The sequence below is a fragment of the Mobula birostris genome, chromosome 4, assembly GCF_030028105.1.
Source record: "Mobula birostris isolate sMobBir1 chromosome 4, sMobBir1.hap1, whole genome shotgun sequence".
Classification (NCBI taxonomy): Eukaryota; Metazoa; Chordata; class Chondrichthyes; order Myliobatiformes; family Myliobatidae; genus Mobula; species Mobula birostris.
In genome coordinates this window covers 59,326,680-59,340,936 of record NC_092373.1, presented here as the reverse complement: position 1 = coordinate 59,340,936, position 14,257 = coordinate 59,326,680, and the positions used below count along the sequence as shown (strand labels likewise).

At 41.5% G+C, this 14,257-nt stretch overlaps 1 protein-coding gene across 8 annotated transcripts in view; it reads right to left on the bottom strand.

The window, feature by feature from the left end:
* The window catches only part of si (sucrase-isomaltase), a 202,242-nt gene that overhangs the window by 88,979 nt on the left and 99,006 nt on the right, over positions 1–14,257 (bottom strand). For all 8 annotated transcript variants that reach the window (XM_072255413.1, XM_072255408.1, XM_072255415.1 and 5 more), the window contains exons 25-27: positions 13,707–13,880; positions 8,974–9,117; positions 32–247 (exon numbers count right to left, since the gene is read on the bottom strand). In XM_072255413.1, coding sequence (XP_072111514.1) covers positions 32–247; positions 8,974–9,117; positions 13,707–13,880 — 534 coding nt within the window. The remainder of the gene's footprint in view (positions 1–31; positions 248–8,973; positions 9,118–13,706; positions 13,881–14,257) is intronic.

Genomic DNA, 14,257 nt, shown 5'->3' with positions numbered 1-14,257 from the left:
CTGGGGTTTTGTACAGCCATACGAATCTTACCTTGAAATTCAACATATTGTCATTCAAGAATGTGACTTGAACTTTGAGGATTTCGATTGTTGGTGTTTGGCCTCTGTAACGCTCTGGATATTTTGTATTCCTGTGAATTTCAACACTCTTACCATTTGGTGTATGGCTAATCTCTTTGGATTCATTTCTTATGTAGCCATAATCATTTGCATAGAAACACCGAGGCTCAGCTTGATTGACAGAAGCCTGCAAAAGAATAAAATTCAAATTTCATATGAAATAAATTGAAAGAAAACATATACTTTTGCTGTAGATGGTGTAGAGAACATTCATGAATCTAACTGCGTGCTTTTGTTTTACTCAACAATAACTTCAGTAATATTTGAAATATTAACTATTTTTGCAGGATTTATTATATGTTTCACACATTTTAGTTTATTGATAATTATTTTACTCATGAAAAACAATACTTAGTTTTACACATCGGCCAGTCTAAGGGCACACTGGCCCTGAATAGAATCATTTGGTGAAATTCCATTTCTCTATCCGTTGTTCAAACTCTTAAAAAAATAAAACCTATCATGGGCATTTGAGTATTTTCATCCATCCCATTCAATTAAAGATCTACTGTAGATCATCAATCTTATTTTCATTTGTATTAGTCTAAAATCTTTACATAAAGGAAAGATAAAGTCATTGTATGAGTATTAAACATCTTGATTCTTTTCACACATGATGCTCCCCTATTACTTTCCCCAGGTTCCCTCTTCTTTTCCTTTTTCCTATGGTCCACTCTCTGCTCCTATGACATTCTTTCTTCTCCAGCCCTTGACCTTTGCCACTCACCTGGGTCCATCTATCACCTTCCAGCTAGCCTCTTTTCCTACCCCCCAACTTTTTATTCTGGCATCTTCCCCCTTCCTTTTCAGTCTTGAGAAGTGTCTTGCTCCAGAACACTGATTGTTTATTCTTTTCCATAGATGCTGCTGGACTTACTGAGTTCCTCCAGCATTTTAACAGGAATTCTGCAGATGCTGGAAATTCAAGCAACACACATCAAAGTTGCTGGTGAATGCAGCAGGCCAGGCAGCATCTCTAGGAAGAGGTACAGTCAACGTTTCAGGCCGAGACCCTTTGTCAGGGGTCTCGGCCTGAAACGTCGACTGTACCTCTTCCTAGAGATGCTGCCTGGCCTGGTGCATTCACCAGCAACTTTGATGTGTGTTCCTCCAGCATTTCGTGTGTGTTGTTTTGGATTTCCAGTATCTGCAGACTTTCTTGTGTTTGCGATGCTCTCCTTCCCTGCTTTCCTTAGTCTCTTATTCATGGGTGTATGGCAACACTAGTTATGTTACTGTAGTAGTATTCCATGAGTATAGACTAATGGTCCAAAGGCATGTGTACAAAATTCACCTTGACTTAAAAAATTAAAATTTCTTCATTAAATTGCTATAAGTCTAAAAACGTAGTTTCATGGTTAATTCTAACCATTAGATTTCTATTTTAAAAATCCTCTCTGGTTCACCAGTCTACACAGGAGAAGCAAACCTGCTATGTGATCTGGTCGAGGTATAACCCTGAGACCCAATCTATTGGGTATTTAATATTTCAGTAATAGTTTTGTAATATTGTAAACATATCATTTGATTAAGCATTCTTGGTTGTTTACATATTGTATGGCAGTTTATATGTAAAAGTATGTAAACGGCATAGGTCATTATGCCGCCAAGTCATGCGGGCACATATTGCTTAAAGGAAAACCAAAGTTAGACTCATATCTCAGACTCCTGTCCTTTCCTTTCAATTGGTTTAATTTTTTGGATTTACCAAACATAATACAATCTGACACTAAAGTGCAGTAGGACCTCCAGTTGTAAAGAATGAACACTGACCTTGAGAGATGACTCCTCTATCCTATGATAGAACTTTAAAGATACAAACTATATAACACCTTATTTTCTCCACATTGATGGTTACATTGGTTTTCCAACTGTTATTTCACAACTTTACTTTTTCTTTGCCAATGATTCCCTCAGAGCAGGCAATTCTTTAAACACTTCACAGAACTGCCACCAACTTATTCCCTTCCTTCTTACAAAAGCCTATTATGCAGAGCTCCCTGCAGCTATGACAACAACAATAGAAAAACAGGTACAGTAATAAGGATAGGACTATTATTTGGCCAGGAGCAGATGTATTCACATGGTGCCCAACCTTCACAGAGTGTTTCAACCCTTAACCACTACACTCTCCAACTGGCAGGTCAGCAGGGTTGGCTAGGTCACTGCCCATCTGCTCCTGACTTCCAGCTCAACTCCTCTCCCCTGCTTCACATCTGGCAAATTGCTTTTACTGCTTTCTCCCACATCCTGTGAGCTGCTTGGTTCTTGCTCTTTTCATCAAAGCCCAGCGCAGACAGCAACCTCCATGCCGACCTGCCCGGGAACCTTCTATTGCCGATCTGGAAGGGGAGTAGCCACATCTGCCATCCTTTGTCCCTGCACTCCTGGGTTAAGGACTGGTACTTTAGGCTCTTCCTCTTGTGAGTCTCCTCGCATCCTTGCTCCCATGGTCCCATGGAAAACTCCGCCAACATCATTTTCTTGTCTTCGGTGGACCACAGTATGACGTCTGGTCGAAGTGTGGTTCGCACCACCTCCGGGAACTGCAGCTTCCTCCCGACATTGACCCTCATCTCCCATGATTTGGTAGTTTTCAACTAATTAGATTCAGGCCTCTTGGATCTGACTGGTGTCACTGTCCCCTTGATGAAAGTAACAGGCCTGTTTGCCTCTCCAACAGCTGGTCTATTCTTACACCTCTCCCGCTCCAGTGTATCAGCAGGACCTTGTTGTGGCACCACCTATACCATCCTTGTGTTAAAGCTGTTTTGCATCCTGACAGTATGTGAGCCAGTGAACCCCACTGCCCAAAAAGCTTGCAGGTAGAGTCCTCTCTCAGCCCCCATGTGTACAGCTGTGATGGTGTCGGGAGTGTGTCATACACGGACCGCAGGAGGAAAGAAATGCTGAAGGGCTGCAGTCTCCAAAGCTCTGCCCAAGAGATCTTATGCTTGGGAAGATCCTAATTCATCCAGGTGCCCTGTGACCCTAACTCCACCGCTTTTGATGTCCGCCTTTCATCTTTGCGGTTCTGTACCTCTGCCTGGACCATGTCACACTTATCCCTCACATTTGCTCTCCTCCACCACTGGAAGTGTGCAGAGCCGAGGCTTCGCCGTCCCAGGCATGGTTTGCCAATGGTGTCTCTCAATTGCAGGGATCTCGCTGCCTCATCTATGGCCGAGCTGGTGGCCAACTTTAATCCTGATCTTGTTGTGACTCCTGCTTGGTTTGTAGCTTGTCATCGGAGTCCCTCAATGTTAACACAGCTCTACACTTTGCTAACCTGAACTCCTCCACTACTGATGACAACAGCAGCTGTAGCTGGCCTGATCTTATGTAGAGCCCCACGGAAGAAAAACTTGGGGAATCCCTAGCCACCTCCATAGGTGCTTATTGACTTTTCTCATGAAGCCTCCTACTGAGGCCATGGGGAACTCGCATGCTGTGAAAAGCCAGAGCTGCCTTGGTAGAAGACCATGTTGGTACAACCATGTCTTAGGTTTACCAGAGAGTCCGGTTTTGTCAATCTTCTTCAACCACTCTTCAGTCCACTTTACAGTGTTGGTGATGATAGCACTGTTCATCATTGCTGTATTAAACCACTTTCCAAGACACTTTACTGGGTTGTCCTGTAGAGATGGAATGACTTCTTCCTGTACTTGAAGACCGAACTTGCTAATAACCTTGCCTCTTTGATCACCATGCATCTGTACTTCCTGGCCTGGAAGGGCATCCTAGCCCAGGTAGCTACGTTGTCCAGGATTTCCAATACCCATCTTGCTTGAACATGGGTTACAGTGGTTCCTGTGATGTCAGCCATGAACCCCCGTATTGCAGGTTATCGGAAGCTGGGTTACATCAGCTGCTGCTGATATCAGGAGGTTCCTACCCATGACAAACAAGATGGGGGAGATGGTACAGCCCATTGGAATCCCTTTTTGGAGGTTTAGCCACCTGGTTGTAAAGTGCGCTGAACTGAAGCGAAGTTGAATCCTTCCAGGTAACTGATCATGACTCCCTTTACTGGTGAGATATGGTAATGGTCCAGACCAACCTCGACGAGGATGTGTGGAATTGACCCGTAGGCATTGGCTAGGTTTAACCAGATGACTGTTAGGTTGCCTTTCTTCTACCTGGCTGCGTGGATCAATTGGCTGATTACTGAGGTGTGTTCAAGGCACCCAGAAAAACCCAGGATTCCACCTTTCTGGATGGAAGTGTTGATATAGTGGTTCTCCATTAAGTAAGAGGTCAGCTTTCTCGCAAGTACTAAGAAGAGTATCTTACACTCCGTGCTAAGGAGAGAGATTGTCCTACACTGGATGAATGTGGAGGTATCTTCTTCCTTAGGAACAAAGCATCCTTCTGCTATTTTCCAGCATGATGGGATAGAGCCTTAGGTCCAAATCTTCCTCATTATCTTCCACAACCTCCAGTGGAGTTTGGGTCATTAATTATATAGTAGTATATACAACTGGGTCCTGGGGCAGCAGATGACTTTGCTCTCTTGATGATCTCCTGTACCTCCTGCCCTGTGAGTTCTACCATGTTCAGTTCAGTTATTGGGATTCTTGGTTGGAGGACTTTCGGAGTCTGGTCCCTAATTCTACGGGGATTGCTATGTGATTCTCACAGAAATTCTACCTTCTTTGTCATCAGATGAACAGTTTTTGAATTGTTGTTCAGGTGCTTTATCTCGCTTCTCAGGTGGTGAATCTCCTTTCCCTCCTGTGAGGCTGCCGGGATGGTTTAAGATTCCTTTCTTCCCCATTGGGCTGAATCGCTCTTTAGCAAAGTTGAACACAATGGCTGTGAGGGAATCGTTTTTCCTGTAGTCAGGTCCTGCAAATGTAGCTTCCAAGATGCAATCCAGGTTGTCATCGAACTGCTTCCAAGATACATTGTATAATGATCTAGGCCATCTGATCCTCCCTTTCCTTGATGAATAAATAGATTCAAGATGTCAGAGGAGGCACTCACTTGGTCCCTTCTTTGGCACTGGGGCAGCTCAGGTGCAGGGAGATCTTCAGCTCAGTGGGGTGCTTCCTGGCTGGAGTTCTCCATTGTCTCATCAGATGTTGAGTCCATGCATTGCACTTGAGTTGCCTTCATTCCACAACTGGACCTTCTTTTGTCTATCTTCAACCCTTTGAGGTTTTTGCAGATTTTGCTGCAATGGCACTTGGCAATGAATGCCTTCCCAGTCAATGTTGATTGCTTGAGTCTTTTCATTATTGTGTTTCCAGTCCTGGCCATTGCCATTACATCTGATCTATTGAGTCTCTCATCCTTCCCCCTCTCGGGAGACTCTGGGGGTATGTGTATTTAGTTGAACCATATGGTACCCTCTTGCTACATACTAGGTTGCTAGCCTTGTGTTCACATGCCAGACTTTGTAGGGGTCAGATGTCTTTATAGCATCATTGACCTTTCTCGGTTGCTATCCAGGTTGCCATTCTGGAAGTCAGTGGCGAACCAGATGTCACTTGCGTCATACACCGGGGTGCTCTCTTCAGTTATCTGATGAGGTAACCACAGCCTTTAGGATAAGAGGAATCACACAAACCTAACAAAGCACCGGCAGGAATGTACTTACTATCATACACTATGAAGAGTGCTATTGTGTGTAATGATGCTATTCAAAAGAGTTAAAAGAGACTTGCATATTCTGGAACTGAGGTAAAATTAGCTCTCTGACTGCAACTCATGAAAGGGAGCGATTCCTCCCTGAACAAGGAACAATAATTCAGAAGAGTCATAGCCAACTAAATGAAATAAACATAGTACAGAGCCTCACCTAAACCATCATGCCAAACACTGCAAGTAAATCCTGCCTAATTTTTTATGATATAATCAAAAACAATGATGACTTTGCGAACATGATTAGTAATAGTGTGCAATTATCTGTTAAAGCATGATCTTAGTAGAACTATGAAAGCCATTCTTGCATTTTGCCTTTTACTTCCAATAAATCTTTGGTAAAAAAAAAGAATCACAATGTCATATAGCACAGAATCAGGCCTTTTGGCTCCATTCATTCCTGAACTAATCCCATTCACCTAAGTTTGTCCTATTATCCCTCCAAACCTCTATACCTATGAAACCTATCCAAATATCTTTTAAACATTGTAATTTTCCCCATCTATACCACCATTTCTGGCAGTTCATTCCATATATCCACCACCATCTATGTGAAAACTGTGCCCCTCTGTTCCCCATTAAATCACATTCCTCTCACCTCAAACTTATGCCCCCTAGTTGTAGTCTCCCTTATCCTGGTAAAAAGACTGTGATCATCCACTTTATCTGTAGCCCTCAGGATTTTATAAACCTCATCTCTTAGCTCTCTTCACTGCAGGGAAAACAGCGCCGGCCTATCCAGGTCTCTCCTCTTAGCTCAAGCCCTCAAGTTCTGGTAACAGCCTTTGTAGATCTTTTCTGTATTAAGGTAGAATCACTCTGCAACTATTTCCTTTGCTGCATTAAACGTTCATCACTGAAGACACTGCAAAAATATCATTTGGTCCTTCACATATTACCCCAGTGATCTGCACAGTCAATGCAAACCTGACCTCTATATCTGAAGCAACACACATCAAAGTTGCTGGTGAACGCAGCAGGCCAGGCAGCATCTGTAGGAAGAGGTGCAGTCGACGTTTCAGGCCGAGACCCTTCGTCAGGACTAACTGAAGGAAGAGTGAGTAAGGGATTTCTCGGCCTGAAACGTCGACTGCACCTCTTCCTACAGATGCTGCCTGGCCTGCTGCGTTCACCAGCAACTTTGATGTGTGTTGCTTGAATTTCCAGCATCTGCAGAATTCCTGTTGTTTGCCTCTATATCTGAAGTTTGGGAGCCATGCTGTGCAGAACCATTGGGCAATTGTTCTATCAGAGGAGCTCTGAGTGCTCCTTGCAAAACATACATTCATTGGATGTGTTTCTGCACAGGAAATCTTTGATTACTTTGGCAACAGCTAGTTAGTTAGAATCCACAAAATGATGTACAAAAAGCATTAGATACAACTTGACAATTGTTTCCAAGTGCAGCCTGAAACCATGGAAGCAGTTTTCCTGGTAGATGGTGTGAAACCTTGACCTTTGAATTCTAGTTTTTTGGCTACAGAAATGCAACTGTTAAGAAATTACTTTTATGTTTCATTTTGAAAACTACAAGATGGAATTTCAAGAACATCAGAATCAGGTTTATTATCACCGGCATGTGATATGAAATTTGTTTACTTAGCAACAGCAGTTTAATTCAATGCATAATTTAGCAGAGAAAAATATAATAATAAATAAAATTTAAAAACAATATTAAATAAATAAATCAATTATAGTATACGTATATTGAATAGATTTTTTGAAAACATGCAAAAAACAGAAATACTGTACATTAAAAAAAGTGAGGTAGTGTCCAAGGGTTCAATGTTCATTTAGCAATTGGATGGTAGTGGGGAAGAAGCTGTTCCTAAATCACTGAGTGTGTGCCTTCAGGCTTCTGTATCTCCTACCTGATGGTAACAGTGAGAAAAGGGCATGCCTTGGGTGCTGGAGTTCCTTAATAATGGATGCTGCCTTTCTGAGACACCACTCCCTGAAGACATCCTGGGTACTTTGTAGGCTAGTGCCCAAGATGGAGCTGACTAGATTTACAACCTCCTGCAGCTTCTTTCAGTCCTGTGCAGTAGCTCCCCCACCCTTCCCATACCAGACAGTGATGCAACCTGCCAGAATCTGCTCCATGGTACATCTGTTTAAGTTTTTGAGTGTATTTGTTGAGATGCCAAATCTCTTCAAACTCCTAATGAAGTATAGTCTCTGTCTTGCCTTATTTATAACTACATCAATATGTTGGGACTAGGTTAGATCCTCAGAGATCTTGACACTCAGGAACTTGAAACTGCTCACTCTCTCCACTTCTGATCTCTCAATGAGGATTGGTATGTGTTCCTTCATCTTACCTTTCCTGAAGTCCACAATCAACTCTTTCATCTTACTGATATCGAGTGCCAAGTTGTTGCTGCAGCACCACTCCACTAGTTGGCATATCACTCTCCTCTATGCCCTCTCGTCACCACCTAAGACTCTACCAACAATAGTTATATTGTCAGCAAATTTATAGATGGTATTTGAGCTATGCCTAGGCACACAGTCATGTGTATATAGAGAATAGAGCAGTGGGCTAAGCACACACTCCTGAGGTGCCCCAGTGTTGATCATCAGCAAGGAGGAGATGTTATCACCAATCCACATAGAATGTGGTCTTCCGGTTAGGAAGTTGAGGATCCAATGGCAGAGGGAGGTACAGAGGCCCAGGTTCTTCAACTTCTCAATCAGGATTGTGGGAATGATGGTATTAAATGCTGAGCTATAGTCGATGAGCAGCATCCTGACATAGGTGTTTGTGTTGTCTAGGTGGTCTAAAGCCATGTGGAGAAACATTGAGATTGCATCTGCCATTGACCTATTGTGGCGATAGGCAAATTGCAAAGGGTCCAGGTCCTTGCTGAGGCAGGAATTCAGTCTAGTCATGACCAACCTCCCAAATCATTTCATCACTGTCGGTGTGAGCGCTACTGGGATAGCCATTAAGGCAACTCACATTATTCTTCTTAGGTACTGGTATAATTGGTGCCTTCTTGAAGCAAGTGGGAACTCCCGCCCGTTGCAGTGAGAGGTTGAAAATGTCCTTGAATACTCCCGCTAGTTGTTTGGCACAGGTTTTCAGAGCCTTAACTGGTACAATAACAGGCTCATGTTGCAAAGGTAGCAATACTTAAGCAAATATGTGTAATATCAAACAGCTTTCTCCTCCTCTCAAAATATGCATTTTCTTGAATTACTTACAGACCATATACAGCCTCGTTGAGAGCAGACAGATTCATTTGCATTTTCTTCTGGGTGACAGTCCACTCTTACAAACTTCGGAAGGGACCACTGCACTGAAAATGACCTTCCAAATGCACATTGCAAACCTGTAAGCTGAGCAACCTATGGAAAGAAAAATATTTTCAGTTCAACATTTACTTAGGAGTCGATTATTACTGTCCTAGCTAGAATTTCAGTGTTAGTAGTTTTAATTATTGCTTTTCAAGCATTATCAAGATTATTTTTTGTTTCTTTAATAATATTTTGTTCTGAAATCTTCAGCGTAACTTTTCGGAGCATCTATTTTTATATGATTCTTGACAGGCTATTCAATATCCTTGCTCTTTTTTAAAAAAAAAACTTTGCAAAAGCACCCACTCAGGTGACTGTAAGTCATGGAGGAAGACTCAGTCCATATTCTCCACCATTAGTAGCTTTACTAATAGTGGTTTGCACATTGTGAACTCTTGTCCAATATGATTAAGCTGTGCACAATAGTTTTAAATTAAATGGTTCTCTTGCTGAAAACAATTGATTAGTGAACTTGCAATCTACCTATCTATATTATATATATATATATATATATATATATATATATATAGACAGAACTACCTTCTTTACCTCTGTACTATCACTAATAATAGCCACAGTTCCAATATCCAATGCTTGTGTCATTGTTCTCAGAAAATACTGCTGCAATCACTATATTCACATTATGTTGCTTTAAGGAAAACCCAGTGAGCAGATACTCCACTTAAACACAACAGATTCTTCAGATGCGGGAAATTCAGAGCAACACACACAAGATGCAGGAGGAACTCAGGAGGTCAGGCAGCTTCTATAGAAATGAACAGACAGTTGAAGTTTCAGGCTGAGACCCTTCATCAAGACTGGAAAGGAAGGAGGAAAGGTCAGAATAATAAGGTGGGCAGAGGGGAAGGAGTTTAAGCTAGAAGCTGATAGGCGCTGACAGATGGCTGTGGGAGGGAGGAGTGAAGTAAGAAGCTGGGAGGTGATAGGTGGAAAATGGTAAAGGGCTGGAAAAGAAGGAATCTGACAGGAGAGGAGAGTACACCATGGGAAAAAGGGAAGGAGTGGCACCAGGCAGAGATGATAGAAGAGAAGAGGTAAAATGAGAGCAGCCAATGTGTGGAATAGAAAAAGGAGGGAAGATGATGGGGAATAACTACCACGAGATGGAGAAATTGATGTTCATGCCATCAGGTTGGAGGCTACCCAGACACAATATGAGGTGCTGCTCCTTCACCCTAGGAATGGTCTCATTATAGCTTTAGAGAAGGCCAATCTTCTCTAAAGACTGACATGTTGGAAGGGGAATGAGGAATGGAATTAAAATCGTTGGCCACCGGGAAATCCTGCTTTTTGCAGAGGAAGCAAAAGTGCTCAAGAAAGCAGTCCCCTAATCTATGCTTGGTCTCACCAGTACAGATGAAGCTGCATCGTGAGCACTGGATACAGTAGACGATCCCAACAGATTTACAGGTGAAGTGCTGCCTCATCTGGATGGACTGTTTGGGATCCTGAATGGAGGTGAGGGAGGAAGTGAATGAGCAGGGGCAGCACTTTTTCCACTCGTAGGAATAAGTACCAGGAGAGAAATTTGTTGGAGTGGGATGAATGAATGGACAAGGGATTCACAGACGGAGCAATCCCTGCAGAAAGTGGGGCAGATGTGTTTGGTCATAGGATCTTTTTGGAGATGTTAGTTGCAGAGAATGTTGTGGATGCTCATGGGGTGGTAAATGAAGACAACAGCAACTTTATCCCTGATAAGATGGTGGGAAGATGGCGTGAGGGCAGATGTTCAGGAAAAGAAGGAGATGTAGGTGAGGGCAGCATCAATGGTGGAGGAAAGGAAACTCCATTCTTTGAAGAAGAAGAACATCTTTGAAAGCCTCATCCTGGGAACAGATGCAGTGGAGATGAAGAAGTCGAGAAAATGGAATAATATTTTTACAGGAGACAAGGTAGGGAGAGTTATAATCAAGGTAGCCATGGAGTCAGTAGGTATATGAAAAATATATGAAGACAGAGAGACCAAGACAGGGGAGGCAGGTATCAGAAATGGACTAAGTGAATTTAAGGGCAGGGTAGAAGTTGGAGGGAAAGTTGACAAAATTGATGAGCTCAGAATGAGTACGTGAAGCAGCACCAATGCAACCATCAATGTAGCACAGAAAGAGCTGGAAGACTTGTAACAACAACTGTGTTATGTAGCCAGTGAAAAAGCAGGCATAGCTGGGGCCCATGCAGGTTTCCATGGCTACACCTTATGTTTGGAGAAAGTGGGAGGAACCAAAAGAGAAATTGTTGAGATACTCCACCTTACTATTTTTCCTGACAAAATCTATGTAACAGAGGAAATCCAGGTTATGAGGACCAAAACAAATATCCTTAATTTTAACATTAATGTAATGATAAAGCCATTGTATATATTAGGAAAATGTATTCTTCACTGTCAAAATAGATTAATACATCCAAAAGATCAATTGTTGGAAGGCATGCATCAATTTTATAAAATAATATATTCAATATAATGATAGTTTATCTTGTTAATTAACTTCCAATTCATACTTTGTGGTTAGTGAAATCGGTCCTTGGTTATGGGACATTCTGGTATTGTTCCATTGAAGCTACACTGTTAAATATGTGTTCCTACCACTTAAGGCACAGTTCAGGAGAGATCTGCTTTGTCATTTAACCTTCTAGTTAGTTGTATATTAATAGGGATATCAGTCAAAACTGTGACAAAGGGGGAAACAGACACCAGCATTGAATTTTCAAAGGAGTTCTGCTAGTTGAGATGTGTAAGTACTGCAAATACATATCTCTGTAAATTTACCTAACTATATTTAAAATGTTAAAGTTAAGTGGGTGATTAAAGCAATGAAAACTGTAGTTAATCATTTATTGTGTTGACGAAGTATAAAACTTGGTGGCGGAGAGTAAGATACTCTTGGGTTCCCCTGGACACTCTCTCCTAGAGCTTTGCTCCATTCATAGACTTTTACAGCCTACATGTGTCTCAGTGTTAGTCAGTCACAATAATTCTAAACCTTTATTGAACTAAAGAATGTAAGGAAATATTTTAGAGTGTACAATACAATTATAGAACAAACTGCATCCCATGATTTCCTGTTAAAGCAGGCTATAATTTAGGAAATATATTGATTTTCTTTCAGAAAAATTCTAATTATTCTGTTGTTTCAATCACAATGTCCACAATAAAAATGATGTAAATTGAATCTTACTAACGGTAATTCAGTAAGGGTCACATTGATTTTATCACACCTTAAGTTGTATATTACAAGCATTACTTACACACACACTAACTTTGAAGCACTTAGAGTCACAGAGTTCTACATTACATAAATAAACCCTTCTGCCATCTAGTCCATGCCGAACTGTTATTCTGCCTGGTCCCATTGACCCCCACCCGGATAACAGCACACCATACCACTCCCATCCATGTACATATCCAAACTTCTCTTTATTCAAGCTTCATGTTGCAAATGAACCTGCATCCATTGCTTCTGCTAGCAGCTTATGCCACACTCTCACCACCCTCTGTGAAGAAGGTCCCCCTCAGATTCCCATGAAATATTTCACCTTTCATTCTTAACTGATGACCTCTACTCCTAGTCTCACCTAACTTCAGTGGAAAAAGCCTGCTTGCATTAATTCTCTCCATACAACTCATAATTTTGTATACATCTACTAAATCTCCCTCATTCTCCTGCCCTGCAGGAATTAAAGTCCTAACCTATTCAACCTTCCCCTATCACTCAGGTCCTCAAATCCTAGTAACATCCTTGTAAGTCCTTGCAAATTTTTGCTGTACTCTTTTAATGTTATTCATATTTTTCCTGCAGGTAGATCAGTAGATGACAGAAATGCACACAATACTCAAAACTGGTATCAACAACGTATTATACAACTTCAGCATAACATCCCAACTCCTGTACTCAGTATTCTGATTTATGAAAGCCAATGTTCCATAATTTCTCTTTATGAACGTATTTGTAAGGCCACTTTCAAGGAATTATGATCTGTATTCCCAAATCCCTTTCCACTGCACTCCTCAGTGCAGTACCATTCACTGTGTATGTCCTACTCCAAGTTGTCCTCCCAAAGTGCAAAACCTCACACTTGTAAACATTAAATTCCATCGACAATTTTTCAACATGTTTTTCTAGCTGGTCCAAATACCACTGCAAGCATTGATGGCCTTCCTTGCGGTCCACTATGATCCCTATTTTGGTGTCAACCACAAATTTGCTGATCCAGTTTACCACATTATCATCTGGATTGTTGATATATATGACAAACAACAATGGACCTAACACCGATCCTTGCAGCGCACCATTAGTCACTGGCCTCCAGTCAGAGAGGCACCATTCTGCTACCACTCTCCGGCTTCTCCCGCTAAGCCAATATTGAATCCAAATTTCTGGTGTTACCATCATCCCCCACAGGTTAGTTATTTTTACTTTGAATCTAATCTTGTGATGCTACAAGGTTTGAGGGCAGAGTTGTGCCTGCAATCAATTAACTTGCTCTGAAAATGATCCAATGGAACAACATTAAGTTGTCACTACCTATTACACCGAAGAAATACAGTAACTCGTGCTGAGTAACAAAAGCAAAATGAAAGATCAACCACTTTGTAATTATAAGGATGCTTGCATTACCTTATTTTTTGGACTGTACTTTATATTTTCTGGTGCTAAAGTTGTGGTGGTATCATTCTGAGTGATATTGACTGATAATGGAAGAGCCTCCATGCCAAGAATTCTTATTTCTTCAAATTTAAGGTTGTTTGGATCAGTGTATCCAGTATTCCCTACTTTGACATTCAGAGTATTCTAAAAGAAAACAAAGGAAGTACTAAACACACAGTAATTTCTATCAATCTTTAACAGGATAGCAGTATAGTACCCAAGCACCATCTCTCCTGGGTTGCTTTGTTCACCAAAAGAAGTAACCTTCTTTTTGTCTACTAAAACAGCAACCATTAAAAAAGGTCAATCAGAAAATTCCAATATCACTTGCAATCAGCTTTTTCTACATTAATGGCCCCATTTTTACTGTAAAAGACTGTAGCATGTGAACAAAGGGGGCCAAATACTGTTATAAGGCACTGGATCTAATTGTGTCACTTCTAGCAACATTTGCTCTTGTGTTTTCACATTTTTTGTCTGCTTGCTGATAACTGCATTGAGGGAAATAGGGCACCTGGAAC